The sequence below is a fragment of the Hyla sarda genome, chromosome 1, assembly GCF_029499605.1.
Source record: "Hyla sarda isolate aHylSar1 chromosome 1, aHylSar1.hap1, whole genome shotgun sequence".
NCBI classification, from domain to species: domain Eukaryota; kingdom Metazoa; phylum Chordata; class Amphibia; order Anura; family Hylidae; genus Hyla; species Hyla sarda.
In genome coordinates, this window is record NC_079189.1 from 7,912,307 (window position 1) to 7,931,882 (window position 19,576).

The following is a 19,576-nucleotide window of genomic DNA, read 5'->3' on the forward strand; positions in this document are numbered from 1 at the left end:
TTAGGAGCACTCCCTTTAAGATCGTGCTCCTAATCTCAGCTCCTTACCTGTATGATTTCTGGGAGCCATTTTTTTTTCTTCTAATTGATAGGGGATCAAATACTTATTTCACTGACTAATATGCAAATCAATTCAGAACTTATATAAAACGTGAAAAGGGGTTAAAAAAATGAAAGAAGCATGGGCAACTGCACCACTCTTCCTCTACACAGGTTTGGATAACTCTCCACCATTGTGATATGCAGCCTCCCGAGCCCCCCAGTATCCTCCCCTCCCTTTTATATAATAATGGCAGGACCTCAGTGACAGTGTACTTTGTGTGCTGCTGTATTACACATCCTCCAGTCATTGTGTCAGTCAGGAGAGGGTTAAATTGCGCCAGTCTCCAGGGTGCTAGCAGTGCACGGCGAGCTGTATGACTGGAGAAGTTTCTCCATGATCAGAGCTGGGAGGGAGAGGGGGACACAGGGGCTCTGTCTCCATACATACATACTTTGGATTTTTTAACTCCTTAAGGACTCAGCGATTTAACATTTTTGTGTTTTCCTCCTTTCCTCCTCATGTTCTTATAGCCATAATGCTTTCACTTTTCCACCTACAGACCCATATGAGGGCTTAGAGTGCCAATCGGACGGGAAGGAGGTAGGTAGGCACCCTCCAGCCCGTATCCCAGCTGATCAGGACCCGATTTAACACATTTAAAGGGGTACACTGGCCTCAAGACATCTTATCCCCTATCCAAAGTATAGGGGATAAGATGTCTGACAGCGGGGGTCACGCCGATGGGGACCCCCACAATCTTGCATTTGGCACCTACCTCTTAGAGCTGCACGCCACGCTGCCAGCTCACAAACTGCCGGGTGCCGACCTCGGGGCCAGAGTATCGTGATTTCATGACTCTGCCCCCGCTATGCTAGTCTATGGGAGGGGGCCGTGTGACTTCCCGCCCCACCCCCGCTATGCAAGTGTATGGGAGGGGGCCATGTGACGTCATACCCCACCCCCACTATGCAAGTCTATGGGAGGGGGCCGTGTGACGTCACGCCCCACCCCCGCTATGCAAGTCCATGGGAGGGGGTGTTACGGCCATCACGCTCCCTCCCATAGACTTGCATAGCGGGGGCGGGGGGGTGATGTCACACGGGGGCGGAGTCTTGACGTCACGATACTGCGGCCCCGAGGTCGGCACCCGGCAGTTGGTGAACTGGCAGCGCGGCGTGCAGCTCTAAGAGGTGGGTGCCGTATGCAAGATTGTGGGGGTCCCCAGCGGTGGGACCCCTGCGGTCAGACATCTAATCCCCTATCCTTTGGATAGGGGATAAGATGTCTTAGGGCCGGAGTACCCCTTTAAATGTGTTAAATCGGCTCCCGATCAGCTGGGATATGGGCTGGAGGGTGCCTACATGCCTCCTTCCCGTCCGATTGGCACTCTAAGCCCTCATATGGGTCTGTAGGTGGAAAACTGAAAGTGTTATTGCTATAAGAATATGAGGAGGAAAGAAGGAGAACACAAAAATGTAAAATCACTGCGCCCTTAAGGAGTTAAAAAAACACATCTTTGACTGCAGCATCTAAAGGGTTGATGCCGGAAATGACCCTGATCAGCAATGTCCAACATTAGCCCGGGTCCCTGCTGCTGACAGCAATCAGGTCCAATGGCTATGAGTGCACTTCAAAGACCAGGAGCGGAAGCAGGGCATACACGGGGTTAAGGGGTTAAAAATTAAAGAAGAAATCTAATTGGTTGCTATGGGCAACTGCACCACTCTTCCAATACACAGGTTACGTGAGTTCAGGGACTCTGCACCTACCAGGAAAGGTGCACCAAGACTTAGTGGTGATCCAAAAGTTTGTAGGGTTCCGAAGAGTTAATCATATGAAGGGAGGAGGAGACGGGCAGAAGAGGTGATTGGAGAGAGAAGCGATGTCCATAACCCCCCCCCCCCCCCCCCCCCCCCCGTATTACTCGGATCCTCTATAAAGAAGTTCTTAGCCGATCGGTCCCAAGATTTTGTTTCCTATTCGGCGTGGTTTACATATTTACTTCCCCGTCCATCGATCGCTGAGACCCCCGAGGAGGCAGCTGGGGGGCGTTTATATCCTCTTCATGGACGTTCCATACCAGGTACCCCCGATAGTCTTCTTTTCTGTGTATGGATATGCAGAATGTATAGATACAGAATATAACGCAGCAAAAACAGAGAGATAGCCACAAATAACACAAAAAAACCCACAAAAAAATGTATTGTTACAGAATAAAATGTAGCAAAAATAGAAAGATAACCAGCAAAAACACAAAAAACACACAAAAATACAAAGAACACAAAACAACACAAAAACATAAAAAAGAATATATTGCTACAGAATATAATGTAGCAAAAACTGAGAGAGACAGAAAAAGACAAAAAAAAATAATTAAAACACAAAAAAGGTTGGGGCAATTTGTTCCTTTCTTAACCGTTTGTGAGCATGTCTGAATTCCATGGATAGGTGACACAGAACACAATCTTGTACGTTGCTTCGGATTCGGCTTCTAGAACATTCCAACAATGATTTGAAGAATTTTGTTGAATATATATTTTTCGTCGCAAAAGATTTGGAAAAAAAATTACATTTTATTATACTATTAGAATTTCTGAATATACATTATTTTACAGAAAATAAATTTATGCTCCTAAATGTTACTCACTAGGTCGTGCAGATGCTTTACATGTCTTTTTTTTATGTCTCTATCTTCTGTATTAGGCTCACAACTCCCTCTGTTCTGCTGCTCACTCATTCTGCCATCCACTGCTCAGGAAGGGTCAAGTCCAATGCAACCACTAAGCTGTCCTCACTCTCAATGCATTCACTTCCTCCCTGAACCTGCTGTGCTGTGCTTTGTCTATTCACCCAATCACTGCAGGCTGCTCTGTGGCCTTCTCCTCTCTGTTCTCATGCTGCAGTCTGATAGGACAGGAGTGAGCACAGAGGAGTGCTAGCCCCACTCTTAATTCCTGGACTTTGCCCCAGCTTGTGCTTCAGTTGGGACAAAGATGATGCTGCGGCCTGACAGGAATATATTCTGGAGGGTATGGGGACCCCTAGTGGTGTTTGCTATAAACCATTATTATTATTTTAAAACAGAATTCTGCTCGGAAATTCTGTAGTATGAACGGAGCCTAAGTGCATTGATTTTGTTTATTTTTCAGACGAGAGACAACATGTTTGCTTACAACATTCGACTTTACCAGGAATCCGACCGACATACGGTGCGGCAGATGTTCGCGTCTGGTTGTTATGAATACATCCCTGCAACTCTCTACTGTGCCCTAAGGCAGCCTCAGTGCTGGCTCCTCCTTATGGCCGGACTGTTCCTTCCTTTGGTCACTACCGGATCCTTTGCCTTCTCCATCTTAGGTGGGATCGGTGCCTTGCTTGTGTTATGGATTCCCGGTGGTGTTTTCTTCATTTTTCATGCTGTTCGGGGTCTGGTCAGAGATCTGAAGGACATCAAAAAATATTATCTCGAGAGGGAAGGTTACTGCTTCTGGGTGGTGGAGTTAGGAGAAGAAGTTGTGGGCGCGGTGGCTGCTATCCCTTATATTACCCTCCATGAGAAGAACGTGGAGCTGAAGAGGATGTTAGTAGCCGGTCACCACCGAGGCAAAGGGATCTCTAAATTGTTATGTAGGACGGTGATTGACTATGCACGGAAAAGCGGGTGTAATGCGGTCGTCCTGTCCACCACTTCAGTACAGTTTACCGCAATGCGGTTGTATGAGACGATGGGCTTCAAGCCTTCAGACCCAGGTATACACAATAGTGTACTCCAACTCATCGGAATGTTTTGGGTTGGGTTCAGATACGATATCTCCTCCCATAGATGATCCTCTACAGTTGTCTACTTTGGATGGTTGTTGTTTGTTCTTTTTGGTATGTTCACTCTTGATCTGTAAGGTCTAAGAAAGACAACGGCCCAGATGATTGCCCCAGACTGGTGCATGGACGGGTAAGTGCATGGAGGCAAATAATAAGATACTCAACATCTCAAGAACATGTAGACTTTCGTAGAGATTGGCCTAGATTTATCAATCTGCTTGAGACCAAAACTGTCCTGTTTTGCCCATAACAACCAATCACAGCTCTTTTATATCTTAAGGAACTGTTGTAAAATGAAAGCTGAGCTATGATTGGTTGTTGGGTCTCAGGAAGATTGATCAATCTGGGCTGATATCTGCACCTATAAGGAAAGTCTACATGTTCTTGAGATGTTGAGAGCTGTGCCTCCAGGCTCTAACCCGTCCAGGGGCGGACACAGACAACAGAGGGCCCCTGTGCAAAGAATGTGCCTGGGCCCCCCCCCCCCCCCCAAAAAAAAAAAGTAATATGCCATAAAATTGCACTGCAACTCACATTAATCTGCATTAGATAGGCAGCAGTTCCCCCACATTAGGTAGCATAGATTCCCCACATTAGGTAGCATATATTCCCCACATTAGGTAGCATTGCATAGTTTCCCCACATTAGGTAACGTAGCATAATTTCCCCACATTAGGTAGCGTAGCATATATTCCCCACATTAGGTAGCGCAGCATATATTCCCCACATTAGGTAGCGTAGCATAGATTCCCTACATTAGGTAGCGTAGCCCCACATTAGGTAGCGTAGCATAGCATATATTCCCCACATTAGGTAGCATGGCATAGATTCCCCACATTAGGTAGCGTAGCATATATTCCCCACATTAGGTAGTGTAGCAAAGATTCCACACATTAGGTAGCATAGCATATATTCCCCACATTAGGTAGCATAGATTCCCCACATTAGGTAGCATAGCATATATTCCCCACATTAGGTAGCATAGATTCCCCACATTAGGTAGCATAGCATATATTCCCCACATTAGGTAGCATAGATTCCCCACATAAGGTAGCGTAGCATAACCCCAACAAACAAACACACACACACACTCTCACTCACCCACACACTCTTACCTGGCCTGCACTACTTACATTTGCCCATGGGGACTTCCTGGCAGAGGTGCGCGCTATAAGTGACATCATCGCACGCTCTGCGCTGGACGTCAGCGTCCAGGTGCTTGCGATGACGTCACTCACTGCACGCACCTCAGCCAGGAAGTCCCCATGGGCAGATGTAAGTAGCAGTTTAGTGACTGGGCAAGACTGGTTTCCCTGTCATATGTGCACTGGCAGGGCTGCCATCAGAAATTTCGGGGCCCCTTACACAACTCAAGGCCTGAGACCCCCACCGATCACCTCGGTTGAAGTGGTTCTCCAGCTGTTGGAAAGCTAAAACTCCCATCATGTCTGGAGAGCCTCAGGCAATGGGAGTTGTAGTTTTGTAACAGCTGAAGAGACACAGATTGGACACAGTTTTACCCATCATCACTGCAGAACTTACAAGTGACTACAGCTCTGATGGGACAGTCATAAGAACACACAATGATGTCAGTGACCTGAGTGACGTCTTCTTTTCTTCTTCATCTCGTCCAGAGACCAGGTCTTCCCCCAGCTCCATCTTCTCTGCAGAGTCTGACATGCAGACATCATTGGCTCCTCACTGTCAGCAGATCCTCATCCTCTGCATGAAGACAGTAATCATTATAACCATGCCAGAAAGTGTAACCTAAATAAAATACTGCCCCACACTGTACCCACTAAATATAATACTGCTATTCACTGTACCCACTAAATATAATACTGCCCCACACAGTACCCTAAATAAAATACTGTCACACACTGTACCCTAAATAAAATACTGCCCCACACTGTACCCTAAATATAATATTGCCAGACACTGTAACCTGAATACAATACTGCTGTACACTGTACCCACTAAATATAATACTGCTATACACTGTATCCACTAAATATAATCCTGCTACACACTGTAACCTGAATATAATACTGCCACACACTGTACTCCGAATATAATACTGCCACACATTGTACCCACTAAATATAATACTGCCACACACTGTACCCTGAATATAATACTGCTATACACTGTACCCTGAATATAATAATACTATACACTGTACCCTGAATATAATACTGCTACACACTGTGCCCACTAAATATAATCCTGCCACACACCGTACCCTGAATATAATAATGCTATACACTGTAACCTGAGTATAATACTGCTATACACTGTACCCACTAAATATAATCCTGCCACACACTGTACCCTGAATATAATACTGCTATACACTGTACCCACTAAATATAATCCTGCCACACACTATACCCACTAAATATAATACCTCTTATCCTCTGTGTCCTCATCATTCCTCATCACCCCCATAACCCCTGCCAAACCTCTCCTCAACACTACTATAACCACCCCCGCACCTCTCCTCATCATTACTATAACCCCCCCACACCTCTCCTCATCACTACTATAACCCCCCCCAGGCACCTCTCATCACTACTATAACCCCCCCCCCACACCTCTCCTCATCACTACTATAACCCCCGCACCTCTCCTCATCACTACTATAACCCCCCCACACACCTCTCCTCATCACTACTATAACCCCCGCACCTCTCCTCATCACTATTATAACCCCCGCACCTCTCCTCATCACTACTATAACCCCCCCACACACCTCTCCTCATCACTACTATAACCCCCGCACCTCTCCTCATCACTATTATAACCCCCGCACCTCTCCTCAACACTATTATAATGCCCCCTGCATATCTCACCACCCCCATAACAACCCCCTGCACCTCTCTTCACCCCCATAACACCCTCCTGCACCTCTTATCACCCCCATAACCCCCCCTGCACCTCTCATCACCCCATAACACCCCCCCCCCCTCATCACCCTCATAACACCCCCTGCATCTCTCATCACCCCCATAACCCCCCCTGCACCTCTCATCACCCCCATAACCTCCCCATGCACCTTTCATCCCCCCCATAACACCCCCTGCACCTCTCATCCCCCCCATAACACCCCCCTGCACCTCTCATTACCCCCATAACACCCCCTGCACCTCTCATTACCCCCATAACCCCCTGCACCTCTCATCACCCCCATAACCTCCCCATGCACCTTTCATCCCCCCATAACACCCCCTGCACCTCTCATCCCCCCATAACACCCCCTGCACCTCTCATTACCCCCATAACCCCCCCCCCTCTCATCACCCCTATAACACCCCAAGCACCAGTTCCCCTGCACCTCTCATCACCCCCATAACCTCCCCATGCACCTTTCATCCCCCCCATAACACCCCCTGCACCTCTCATCCCCCCCATAACACCCCCCTGCACCTCTCATTACCCCCATAACACCCCCTGCACCTCTCATTACCCCCATAACCCCCTGCACCTCTCATCACCCCCATAACCTCCCCATGCACCTTTCATCCCCCCATAACACCCCCTGCACCTCTCATCCCCCCATAACACCCCCTGCACCTCTCATTACCCCCATAACCCCCCCCCCTCTCATCACCCCTATAACACCCCAAGCACCAGTTCCCCTGCACCTCTCATCACCATTGTAGTCTGCAAACAACATAGCCCCCATCCAACCCCCCCCCCCCCCCACACACACACACACACACCCCGTTCACTTACTCTGCCGGGGTTCGGTGCAGCTGCTGCTCCTGTCAGAGTGTCACTGCACGGGGAGGATCCGTCGGGAGGCTGCTGGACTGGAGATCGCGCCGGGACAGGTCAGGTGACTGGAGTAGACGTGCGTGCCTGCGCGGGGCACGTCGACTCCCATCAGCCCCTGGCCTGTCCGGCCCTGCCGTAGTTCTTAAGGGGCCCGCGCCCTAGAAAGAGCGGGCCTCATAGTCCTGCGGGCCCCCCAGACTATGAGGCCCGGTCATAGTTCTGACGGTTACCCAGCCAGGAGTCAGTGAGTGACAGTCGCAGTCACTCACTGACTAGCCGGAAAAAAGTACAGGGACGTCCGGGCCTCCCTGAAGCTCCGGGCCCCATACAAGTGTATGGGTTTACCCCCTGATGGCGGCCCTGTGCACTGGGTCCGATGGTAGGACCGGCCCAGTGTGTGAGGGCGGGCCGGGCCCCCTCCCACGCTGGGCCCCTGTGCAGCTGAACCGGCTGCACAGGCGATATGTCCGCCCCTGAACCCGTCCATACGCCAGTCATCATCTCGTGGTATAGATGAACACTTGTAGACCGTCTTACGTCTGCTCTTCAAGGAAACTTGGGTCACATTCCGTTTTACCAACCTATTCTATAGTTTCCCTTGAGAGATGTTTGGCCAATGGAATGTGTAGATTTGTTTGGCAAAAGAGGGACATTGGTAAAATAGAAAGGAGTTCAAAGAAGGCCTACAAGAGAAGTAGAAACTTGAAACAAACTTTCAGCAGATCGGGAGCATCTGATAAGAAATCGAGCGAGTGGTCACCAGCTCATGTACCATACGTTTCCTATACATCTAGAATTGAGTTGTTTTGGTAAATGAGGGGACATCCTCTATACAGATATATCTCTTATAAAGTCTCCAGGTAAACACTGACAATTGAGTCTTCAGTCAGGACATACATATTAATGAGCTACCAAAAAAAAATGGAAACATTATCTCCCCTTCTTGTGTAGGGCAACACTATTATACCTCTAACCCATTGGGTTCTGTGTAATGTATATATGTGTATGGGGTACTTTATGTTTACATGCAAAGGTACTGATTGCATGCTCTAAGATATTGCAAGAAGTGTAACAGGTTAAAATCTACATTACAGTATCAGATGAATGATGCCTTGGTCACATGATCCTCCCAGAGCCAATGATTATGGGAGACATCCCTAGTCCAAGCTCCCTCTCCTAGAAGAAGGGCTGGACCCAAACCAGTTTGTTTACAAATCTAGGCCTGTTTTTTTCCAGAACCCAACTCTTTCTAGACATCCCTAAACCAAGGCCACATGTGTCATTTCTAGGTAAACCAACTCACTCTTCCTGTTCCAGTCCATGTTGTAAGGATAAAGTGCTCAAGTCTTCATCTCCAAGAAAGACTTTTCCATCTTAGTCAGAGGAAACTGGCACTTAACAAGGTTTCCTCTACATACACTTCTTGAGTGACCTTCATGGAAAGTTTTCCTGTGCAAGCCTTTCTGGGTAATGTGCCGAAACTAGTTTTGAGTAAAGGTAAAACACCACAGTGAACCAACCTGTGTAGATTGGAGATCATCTGCCTACATTTACATCTGAATTAGTCGCTGTCATTTTACATCCTAGTAGCATCTCAGGGACGTCCAGATTCAGTAGATCTGCTGCAAAAGCATCTAAAAGGACAGTGACCGAATACTCATTCATCTGGCTTAAAAGCTGTAACATTCAGAGCTGTGCTATAGTAATTGTACCATATTGGATTTGCAAAAAAATGTAAGTAAAGTAATAAAGTAGTTTCACAGAATTCTGGAGATTCAGAGGTCTCATCCCTGCACTTTGCCCTTCAGGGACAACTCGTGTGACAAAGCTAGATGGGTTCACGCGGGGGCATGAGGTTCGCTGCAACACAATGCCATGTGATATAACATCTAAAGGACTACTACTCTCAGTTGACCCATGGGCTACACTGGGACCCCATGTCATCCACATGGTCGGCCTCTATGGAGCTTTGGATGTTTCATTGGCCTGAATGGAAACATTCTTGGGATTCTGTTACTGACTTCTATTGGGCTGAAAACCAAAGCCTGGGCTGCCAGGGCAATGTGTCACCGGAAGATGGTGGAAGAAATATCTGGACTGTTATGGACTAGTGTTCGGTATTCCATGGATTGTGCCATATGTAATAAACATTGTGCCCCCACTGCAATAAACATCCCTTGTAAAGTGAGAAATGTATGACGTCTCAGTCATCACAATCTGCTCAAACTTCCACCCCCCAAGCCTCGTGAATGTTCCCATGGTGACCACGATCTCCTGTAACCAGTGATCTTGTAGCAATTACCTTGTTGCCATTGTTCCGCAGTCACATAAACTATATTTCCACTCCATGAAGTCTTCTGCTTGGAGGATCTACAGCCTGAGCAATGGTTGACTTTGATAGGTCACTGTTCCTGTTCAGTCAGTGAGCTCCTGTTCCTCAGTTCTGGTGACTGACACGTCTTCAGTGAATAAATGTACTTCTTGGAGGGTACAGTCTCATGGTCTCACGCCACCCTGCCCCCTCCAGTCATGTCTATAGGAGGGAGTGTGATAGCCCCCTCCCATAGATGAGAGAGCCAAGCCTGGCAAACCCAGTCGCGCTCAAAACTTCGGGCAAAATGAGGCTTGCCAAACTTTAGAACTTTGCCAGATTTAGCTACCGCGAGCCTGACAGCTGCTTTATGACAGGAGAAGGTATGAGGAACACATGTCAGCTTAGGATGGGGAATCAGGAGCACTAATGTCAAGGTAGCCCAGCATACTTTGCAGCTAATAGCACATGGTTAGACAACAGGTTAGCTAATTATTGCTTGCATTTAACTCTCAGGCCAATCGGCACTGCATTGAGGCCTTCCACATACTGATTTGGACCTTGATGACCCATCCTGCTCTTCGACACTTGAACCTGTCCTTGACTATCCCTCCATGTCTCATTCTGGACTTTGACTCTTGGACCTGTCACTGACTGTCCCTTCACATACTGATCTGGACCTTGACATACCATCCTGGTCTTTGACTCTCAGACCTGTTATTGACCATCCCACCACATACTGATTTGGACCTTGATGACCCATCCTTCTCATCAACACTCGAACCTGTCCTTGACTATCCCTACACGTCTCACCCTGGACTTTTACTCTTGGACCTGTCAGTGACTGTCCCTTCAGATACTGATTTGGACCTTGATGTACCATCCTGCTCTTTGACTCTCAGACCTGTTATTGACCATCCCACCACATCCTGATTTAGACCTTGATGACCCATCCTTCTCTTCGATGCTCGAACCTGTCCTTGACTATTCCTCCATGTCTCACCCTGGACTTTGACTCTTGGACCTGCCACTGACTATCCCTTCACATACCGATTTGGACCTTGATGTACCATCCTACACTGCTCTTATGTACAAGTTGGAATTGACCACACAGAGGCCCTCATTTACTATTCTAAACCCGACTTGTTTTGTCTGTTTTTTTTGGCGCATCTTTGTCTGCGACATGTCGCAAACATCGTGTCCCAGTCTGTGACACGATGCAACATTGTTTCTCGACAGACCCGATGTGGATTCTCCCAAACCCGAAAAAAGGGGCGTAACCCGACATTTCTGAGCTTTCCCACGTATTTATAAAGGTTTCCAACCCGAATATGTTGAATTGTTGTGGATTTTTTCCCGACAACTAAGAGGAGTTGGAAACCAAAACCAACAAAACCCACGTGCGGCAAACAGGATGCGACATAATAATAAATACCAGGGGGAAAAAGCAGTCGGGTAAGAAAGCAAGATACACTTACAACCCGATTTTCTAAGTAAATGAGGGCCAGAGTCATTTTAGATCTTACTGATCCTCATAGTAGGAGACATCAGATGATTTTATTCCTGGATATCGTACTGATAATAAATATCTATAAAATCTATGTATCTTGTACAGAAGTAATCTGGGTAGAAAGAGTGAGTTTTCCTGAATCCCATCTTTTCATAGAGATAACAGGAGGTGGTCTCGTGCAGTGTGGCTTCTAGCATCACCGCCTTGTATCCTCTCTTTCGGGTGAAGTCAATGACCGTCCTACATAAGGCTTTCGCTATCCCTTTTCCCCGGTGTCTTCTGGGAACTGATAATCTTCTCAGCTCCATTTGCTTCTCTCCTCTGGCCTGTAGGAATGGAGCTGCCACCACTATCCCTACGATCTCTCCATCTGACTCTGCCACCCAGAAGCAGCGGTCTTCACTTTGTAGATAATACTTCTCAATGTCTAACATGTCATCTCTCAAGCTAAAGTTAGCGTAGCGACTATACGTATACGACTACTGATGTACCAGATGAGGCCTAGGAATATGGCCCCTGCCAGTATAGAAGTAGGAAGAGATCCTGTGATCAGGAGAGGAAGCCCGGTCACCACCAGGGAGGAGATCCAAATGTGAGGAAGCCTCAGGGTGTTATGGAAGGCAGCACCAGTGTGTTCTATTATACCACGAGCAAAGATGTCTCTAACTATATAGTAATCCGAGGCCTTGTAAAGACGGATGATGTAACTGGACATGGTGTGTGTCCTGTAAGACAAGATAAAATGAGGTTGGATCGGGTGGGTGTAAAAAAATGATATGACTAAGCATTCACACCACGTTTTGTTCATTCGGGTGCCGGATCCGGTGGGGGGAGGGGCAAACCGGGCGCTCCCGTACCCTGGCCGGATCAGCCCGTGACTCAATTTACTTTAATGACCTGTCCGGAGTCAAACGGTGACTCCGTTCGGCTCAGTTTTGACCCGTATGCGGTTTTGGACCGGACCGAAAACCGTAGTTTACTACAGTTTCAGGTCCGGTCCAAAACCGCATACGGGTCAAAACTGAGCCAAACGGAGTCACCATTTGACTCCGGTCGGGTCATTAAAGTAAATTGAGTCACAGGTTGATCCGGCCAGGGTGCGGGAGCGCCCAGTTTGCCCCTCCCCCCGCCGGATCCGGCACCCGAATGAACAAAACGTGGTGTGAATGCACCCTAAGAAAGAAAAATGAGAAGAGTCGGAAAGAGAGGATACAAGAAGATGAGGAAAAAGAAAATTATAGAGGAGATATAAAGAGGTAAAACTATAAGTTGAACGCACCTCAAATATGTTACTGAAACAATACACTACCATATAGGTATTGTTACGCCGAGCGCTCCGGGTCCCCGCTCCTCCCCGGAGCGCTCGCTTCACTCTCTCCGCTGCAGCGCTCCGGTCACGTCCTCTGACCCGGGGCGCTGCGATCCCGCTGCCAGCCGGGATGCGATTCGCGATGCGGGTAGCGCCCGCTCGCGATGCGCACCCCGGCTCCCCTACCTGACTCGCTCCCCGTCTGTTCTGTCCCGGCGCGCGCGGCCCCGCTCCCTAGGGCGCGCGCGCGCCGGGTCTCTGCGATTTAAAGGGCCACTGCGCCGCTGATTGGCGCAGTGGTTCCAATTAGGGTAATCACCTGTGCACTTCCCTATATTACCTCACTTCCCTTGCACTCCCTTGCCGGATCTTGTTGCCTTAGTGCCAGTGAAAGCGTTCCTTGTGTGTTCCTTGCCTGTGTTTCCAGACCTTCTGCCGTTGCCCCTGACTACGATCCTTGCTGCCTGCCCCGACCTTCTGCTACGTCCGACCTTGCTTCTGCCTACTCCCTTGTACCGCGCCTATCTTCAGCAGCCAGAGAGGTGAGCCGTTGCTAGTGGATACGACCTGGTCACTACCGCCGCAGCAAGACCATCCCGCTTTGCGGCGGGCTCTGGTGAAAACCAGTAGTGGCTTAGAACCGGTCCACTAGCACGGTCCACGCCAATCCCTCTCTGGCACAGAGGGTCCACTACCTGCCAGCCGGCATCGTGACAGTAGATCCGGCCATGGATCCGCTGAAGTTCCTCTGCCAGTTGTCGCTGACCTCACCACGGTGGTCGCCCAGCAGTCACAACAGATAGCGCAACAAGGCCAACAGCTGTCTCAACTGACCGTTATGCTACAACAGTTACTACCACAGCTTCAGCAGTCATCTCCTCCGCCAGCTCCTGCACCTCCTCCGCAGCGAGTGGCCGCTCCTGGGATACGCTTATCCTTGCCGGATAAATTTGATGGGGACTCTAAGTTTTGCCGTGGCTTTCTTTCCCAATGTTCCCTGCATCTGGAGATGATGTCAGACCTGTTTCCCACTGAAAGGTCTAAGGTGGCTTTCGTAGTCAGTCTTCTGTCCGGAAAAGCCCTGTCATGGGCCACACCGCTCTGGGACCGCAATGACCCCGTCACTGCCTCTGTACACTCCTTCTTCTCGGAAATCCGAAGTGTCTTTGAGGAACCTGCCCGAGCCTCTTCTGCTGAGACTGCCCTGTTGAACCTGGTCCAGGGTAATTCTTCCGTTGGCGAGTATGCCGTACAGTTCCGTACACTTGCTTCAGAATTGTCCTGGAATAATGAGGCCCTCTGCGCGACCTTCAAAAAAGGCCTATCCAGCAACATTAAAGATGTTCTGGCCGCACGAGAAATTCCTGCTAATCTACATGAACTTATTCACCTAGCCACTCGCATTGACATGCGTTTTTCTGAAAGGCGTCAGGAACTCCGCCAAGATATGGACTCTGTTCGCACGAGGCGTTTCATCTCCTCGGCTCCTCTCTCCTCTGGTCCCATGCAATCTGTTCCTGTGCCTCCCGCCGTGGAGGCTATGCAGGTCGACCGGTCTCTCGCCTGACACCTCAAGAGAGGACACGACGCCGTATGGAGAACCTCTGCCTGTACTGTGCTAGTACCGAACACTTCCTGAGGGATTGTCCTATCCGTCCTCCCCGCCTGGAAAGACGTACGCTGACTCCGCACAAAGGTGAGACAGTCCTTGATGTCTTCTCTGCTTCTCCACGTCTTACTGTGCCTGTGCGGATGTCTGCCTCTGCCTTCTCCTTCTCTACGGTGGCCTTCTTGGACTCTGGATCTGCAGGAAATTTTATTTTGGCCTCTCTCGTCTACAGGTTCAACATCCCGGTGACCAGTCTCGCCAGACCCCTCTACATCAATTGTGTAAATAATGAAAGATTGGACTGTACCATACGTTTCCGCACGGAGCCCCTTCTTATGAGCATCGGATCTCATCATGAGAGGATTGAACTTTTGGTCCTCCCCAATTGCACCTCAGAAATTCTCCTTGGACTTCCCTGGCTTCAACTTCATTCCCCAACCCTGGATTGGTCCACTGGGGAGATCAAGAGTTGGGGGTCCTCTTGTTCCAAGAACTGTCTAAAACCGGTTCCCAGTAACCCTTGCCGTAACTCTGTGGTTCCTCCAGTAACCGGTCTCCCTAAGGCCTATATGGACTTCGCGGATGTTTTCTGCAAAAAACAAGCTGAGACTCTACCCTCCTCACAGGCCTTATGATTGCCCTATCGACCTCCTCCGGGTACTACTCCACCCCGGGGCAGAATTTATCCTCTCTCTGCCCCAGAGACTCTTGCCATGTCCGAATACGTCCAGGAGAATCTAAAAAGGGCTTTATCCGTAAATCCTCCTCTCCCTGCCGGAGCCGGATTTTTCTTTGTGTCCAAAAAAGATGGTTCCCTACGTCCTTGCATTGACTACCGCGGTCTTAATAAAATCACGGTTAAGAACCGCTACCCCTTACCCCTCATCTCTGAACTCTTTGATCGCCTCCAAGGTGCCCACATCTTCACTAAATTGGACTTAAGAGGCGCCTATAACCTCATCCGCATCAGAGAGGGGGATGAATGGAAAACGGCATTTAACACCAGAGATGGACACTTTGAGTATCTGGTCATGCCCTTTGGACTGTGCAATGCCCCTGCCGTCTTCCAAGACTTTGTCAATGAAATTTTCGTGATCTGTTATACTCTTGTGTTGTTGTATATCTGGACGATATCCTAATTTTTTCTGCCAATCTAGAAGAACACCGCCGCATGTCCGTATGGTTCTTCAGAGACTTCGTGACAACCAACTCTATGCCAAAATTGAGAAATGTCTGTTTGAATGCCAATCTCTTCCTTTTCTAGGATATTTGGTCTCTGGCCAGGGACTACAGATGGATCCAGACAAACTCTCTGCCGTCTTAGATTGGCCACGCCCCTCCGGACTCCGTGCTATCCAACGCTTTTTGGGGTTCGCCAATTATTACAGGCAATTTATTCCACATTTTTCTACCATTGTGGCTCCTATCGTGGCTTTAACCAAAAAAAATGCTGATCCCAAGTCCTGGCCTCCTCAAGCAGAAGACGCCTTTAAACGACTCAAGTCTGCCTTTTCTTCGGCTCCCGTGCTCTCCAGACCTGACCCTTCCAAACCCTTCCTATTGGAGGTTGATGCCTCCTCAGTGGGAGCTGGAGCTGTTCTTCTACAAAAAAATTCTTCCGGGCATGCTGTCACTTGTGGTTTTTTCTCTAGGACCTTCTCTCCAGCGGAGAGGAACTACTCCATCGGGGATCGAGAGCTTCTAGCCATTAAATTAGCACTTGAGGAATGGAGGCATCTGCTGGAGGGATCAAGATTTCCTGTTAATATCTACACCGACCACAAGAACCTCTCCTACCTCCAGTCTGCCCAACGGCTGAATCCTCGCCAGGCCCGGTGGTCTCTGTTCTTTGCCCGATTTAATTTTGAGATTCACTTTCGTCCTGCCGATAAGAACATTAGGGCCGATGCTCTCTCTCGTTCCTCGGATGCCTCAGAAGTTGATCTCCCTCCGCAACACATCATTCCACCTGACTGCCTGATCTCCACTTCTCCTGCCTCCATCAGGCAGACTCCTCCAGGAAAGACTTTTGTTTCTCCACGCCAACGCCTCGGAATCCTCAAATGGGGTCACTCCTCCCATCTCGCAGGTCATGCGGGCATCAAGAAATCTGTGCAACTCATCTCCCGCTTCTATTGGTGGCCGACTCTGGAGACGGATGTTGGGGACTTTGTGCGAGCCTGCACTATCTGTGCCCGGGATAAGACTCCTCGCCAGAAGCCCGCTGGTTTTCTTCATCCTCTGCCTGTCCCCGAACAGCCATGGTCTCTGATTGGTATGGATTTTATTACTGATTTACCCCCTTCCCGTGGCAACACTGTTATTTGGGTGGTCGTTGTGATCGATTCTCCAAAATGGCACATTTCATCCCTCTTCCTGGTCTTCCTTCTGCGCCTCAGTTGGCTAAACAATTTTTTGTACATATTTTTCGTCTTCACGGGTTGCCTACGCAGATTGTCTCGGATAGAGGTGTCCAATTCGTGTCTAAATTCTGGAGGGCTCTCTGTAAACAACTCAAGATTAAATTAAATTTTTCCTCTGCATATCATCCCCAGTCCAATGGACAAGTAGAAAGAATTAACCAGATCTTGGGTGATTATTTGCGACATTTTGTTTCCTCCCGCCAGGATGACTGGGCAGATCTCCTTCCATGGGCCGAATTCTCGTATAACTTCAGGGTCTCTGAATCTTCCTCCAAATCCCCATTTTTCGTGGTGTACGGCCGTCACCCTCTTCCCCCCCTCCCTACCCCCTTGCCCTCTGGTCTGCCCGCTGTGGATGAAATTTCTCGTGACCTTTCCATTATATGGAGAGAGACCCAAAATTCTCTCTTACAGGCTTCTTCACGCATGAAGAGGTTCGCGGATAAGAAAAGAAGAGCTCCCCCCGTTTTTTCCCCTGGAGACAAGGTATGGCTCTCCGCTAAATATGTCCGCTTCCGTGTCCCTAGCTACAAGTTGGGACCACGCTATCTTGGTCCTTTCAAAATTTTGTGTCAAATTAATCCTGTCTCTTATAAACTTCTTCTTCCTCCTTCTCTTCGTATCCCTAATGCCTTTCACGTCTCTCTTCTCAAACCACTCATCCTCAACCGTTTTTCTCCCAAATCTGTTCCTCCCACTCCTGTTTCCGGCTCCTCGGACGTCTTCTCGGTCAAGGAAATTTTGGCTGCCAAAAAGGTCAGAGGAAAAAATTTTTTTTTAGTAGACTGGGAGGGTTGTGGTCCTGAAGAGAGATCCTGGGAACCTGAGGACAACATCCTTGACAAAAGTCTGCTCCTCAGGTTCTCAGGCTCCAAGAAGAGGGGGAGACCCAAGGGGGGGGGTACTGTTACGCCGAGCGCTCCGGGTCCCCGCTCCTCCCCGGAGCGCTCGCTTCACTCTCTCCGCTGCAGCGCTCCGGTCACGTCCTCTGACCCGGGGCGCTGCGATCCCGCTGCCAGCCGGGATGCGATTCGCGATGCGGGTAGCGCCCGCTCGCGATGCGCACCCCGGCTCCCCTACCTGACTCGCTCCCCGTCTGTTCTGTCCCGGCGCGCGCGGCCCCGCTCCCTAGGGCGCGCGCGCGCCGGGTCTCTGCGATTTAAAGGGCCACTGCGCCGCTGATTGGCGCAGTGGTTCCAATTAGGGTAATCACCTGTGCACTTCCCTATATTACCTCACTTCCCTTGCACTCCCTTGCCGGATCTTGTTGCCTTAGTGCCAGTGAAAGCGTTCCTTGTGTGTTCCTTGCCTGTGTTTCCAGACCTTCTGCCGTTGCCCCTGACTACGATCCTTGCTGCCTGCCCCGACCTTCTGCTACGTCCGACCTTGCTTCTGCCTACTCCCTTGTACCGCGCCTATCTTCAGCAGCCAGAGAGGTGAGCCGTTGCTAGTGGATACGACCTGGTCACTACCGCCGCAGCAAGACCATCCCGCTTTGCGGCGGGCTCTGGTGAAAACCAGTAGTGGCTTAGAACCGGTCCACTAGCACGGTCCACGCCAATCCCTCTCTGGCACAGAGGGTCCACTACCTGCCAGCCGGCATCGTGACAGGTATGCCTAATATTAGCGTACATGGAAACACTGAAATATTAGTACACTAACAGCATAATATGATAAAAACGCCAATCTTTGTGCTTTTTCGATGAGCACTGAGAGAAGGCGATACGCCTCTGCCACAAAATGTCTATCTCTTGTAAGGCCCAGGAAACAAACTATAACATTTTAACTAGGTGGTATTGAGTTCCCTCCCTCCTGTCCAAATTCTACCCAGGACTTCCTGACACTTGCTGGACATGTGGTGAGCCTGGAGGTACCATGTCTCACATTTGGCTGACCTGTACGGGCCTGCACTCATTTTGGTCCCAAGTGCTTGATATTATCCATACACTGACTTCCATCCGACTCCCCAAACTTCCAAGACCACTCTTACTCTCCATGTTCCCACCCCATCTACCCAAATGGCAGGCTCGTCATGCTGGATTTATGGTTCTAGCGGCAAGAACGGTCATCCCCAGGAACTGGAAATCCACCTCCCCACCCACGCTATCTTCCTGGTTCCAAGAGCTTTCTCACTTACATAGGATGGAAGAGTTATTAGCAGATTCTAGGCGACAGGTAACAAAACACCACCTCATCTGGAGCCCATGGACCACCTTCCTATCCTCTGACACCTATAGGACCCTCCACCTGCAGCTCCACAACCCCCAGGAGCAACTCTGACATTTTGACTGCCCTTCCCAGCCGACCTGTCACGTATAGGGGACCTCGCCTGTGTGCAGCACGGAGAGACTGACCAGCTCCAAGCCGATACCTGATCCACCATACCTGCTACCTTTCCCGCTCCCCACCCCATTCCCTGCTCGTCCTCCCATCTTCCTAGACCTCTTCCCCTCCATGCCTCCCTTTCTTTCTCTCCTTCTGCAGCTTTCCCCTTGGCTTTTCCTTTCTTTTCCTTTCCTTTCCTTTATTTTATCTTTTTTCTCATGGAATCGATGAAAGGAAGTGTACAGGTGCTCATTGGGACCATTCTGAGAATGACCTGTGACACATGGACCCTCCTCACACCACGTGACTACATTTCTTTTCAACCCAAAATTGATTGCTTGTCAGTCTCTGTTTTTGTTGGCAGTTTGCGCCTCTATTACACCTGTCTTGTCACGCTCAGTGATTGCCTGTAGAGGCTCTTGTGTTATGTAGGCTTACGTAATGTTTCTGC

The 19,576-nt window shown here is 49.3% G+C and overlaps 2 protein-coding genes and 1 pseudogene across 3 annotated transcripts in view; 1 reads left to right on the forward strand and 2 right to left on the reverse strand.

Annotated features, from left to right (window-relative positions):
* Positions 1-19,576, reverse strand: part of LOC130296463 (putative N-acetyltransferase 8B) — a 58,318-nt gene that overhangs the window by 28,353 nt on the left and 10,389 nt on the right. The gene's annotated exons all lie outside the window — the stretch shown is intronic.
* LOC130296368 (N-acetyltransferase 8-like) lies at positions 1,205-4,279 on the forward strand. 2 transcript variants are annotated; one of them, XM_056547926.1, is made up of 2 exons: positions 1,205-1,232; positions 3,192-4,279. In XM_056547926.1, exon 2 carries the CDS (start codon positions 3,204-3,206, stop codon positions 3,867-3,869), a length of 666 nt encoding a protein of 221 aa, XP_056403901.1. In that variant the 5' UTR covers positions 1,205-1,232; positions 3,192-3,203; the 3' UTR covers positions 3,870-4,279. The 2 variants fall into 2 exon arrangements, with proteins under 2 accessions (XP_056403901.1, XP_056403825.1); XM_056547850.1 differs by lacking the exon at positions 1,205-1,232 and adding an exon at positions 2,001-2,125.
* Positions 8,030-12,243, reverse strand: LOC130296629 (probable N-acetyltransferase camello; annotated as a pseudogene).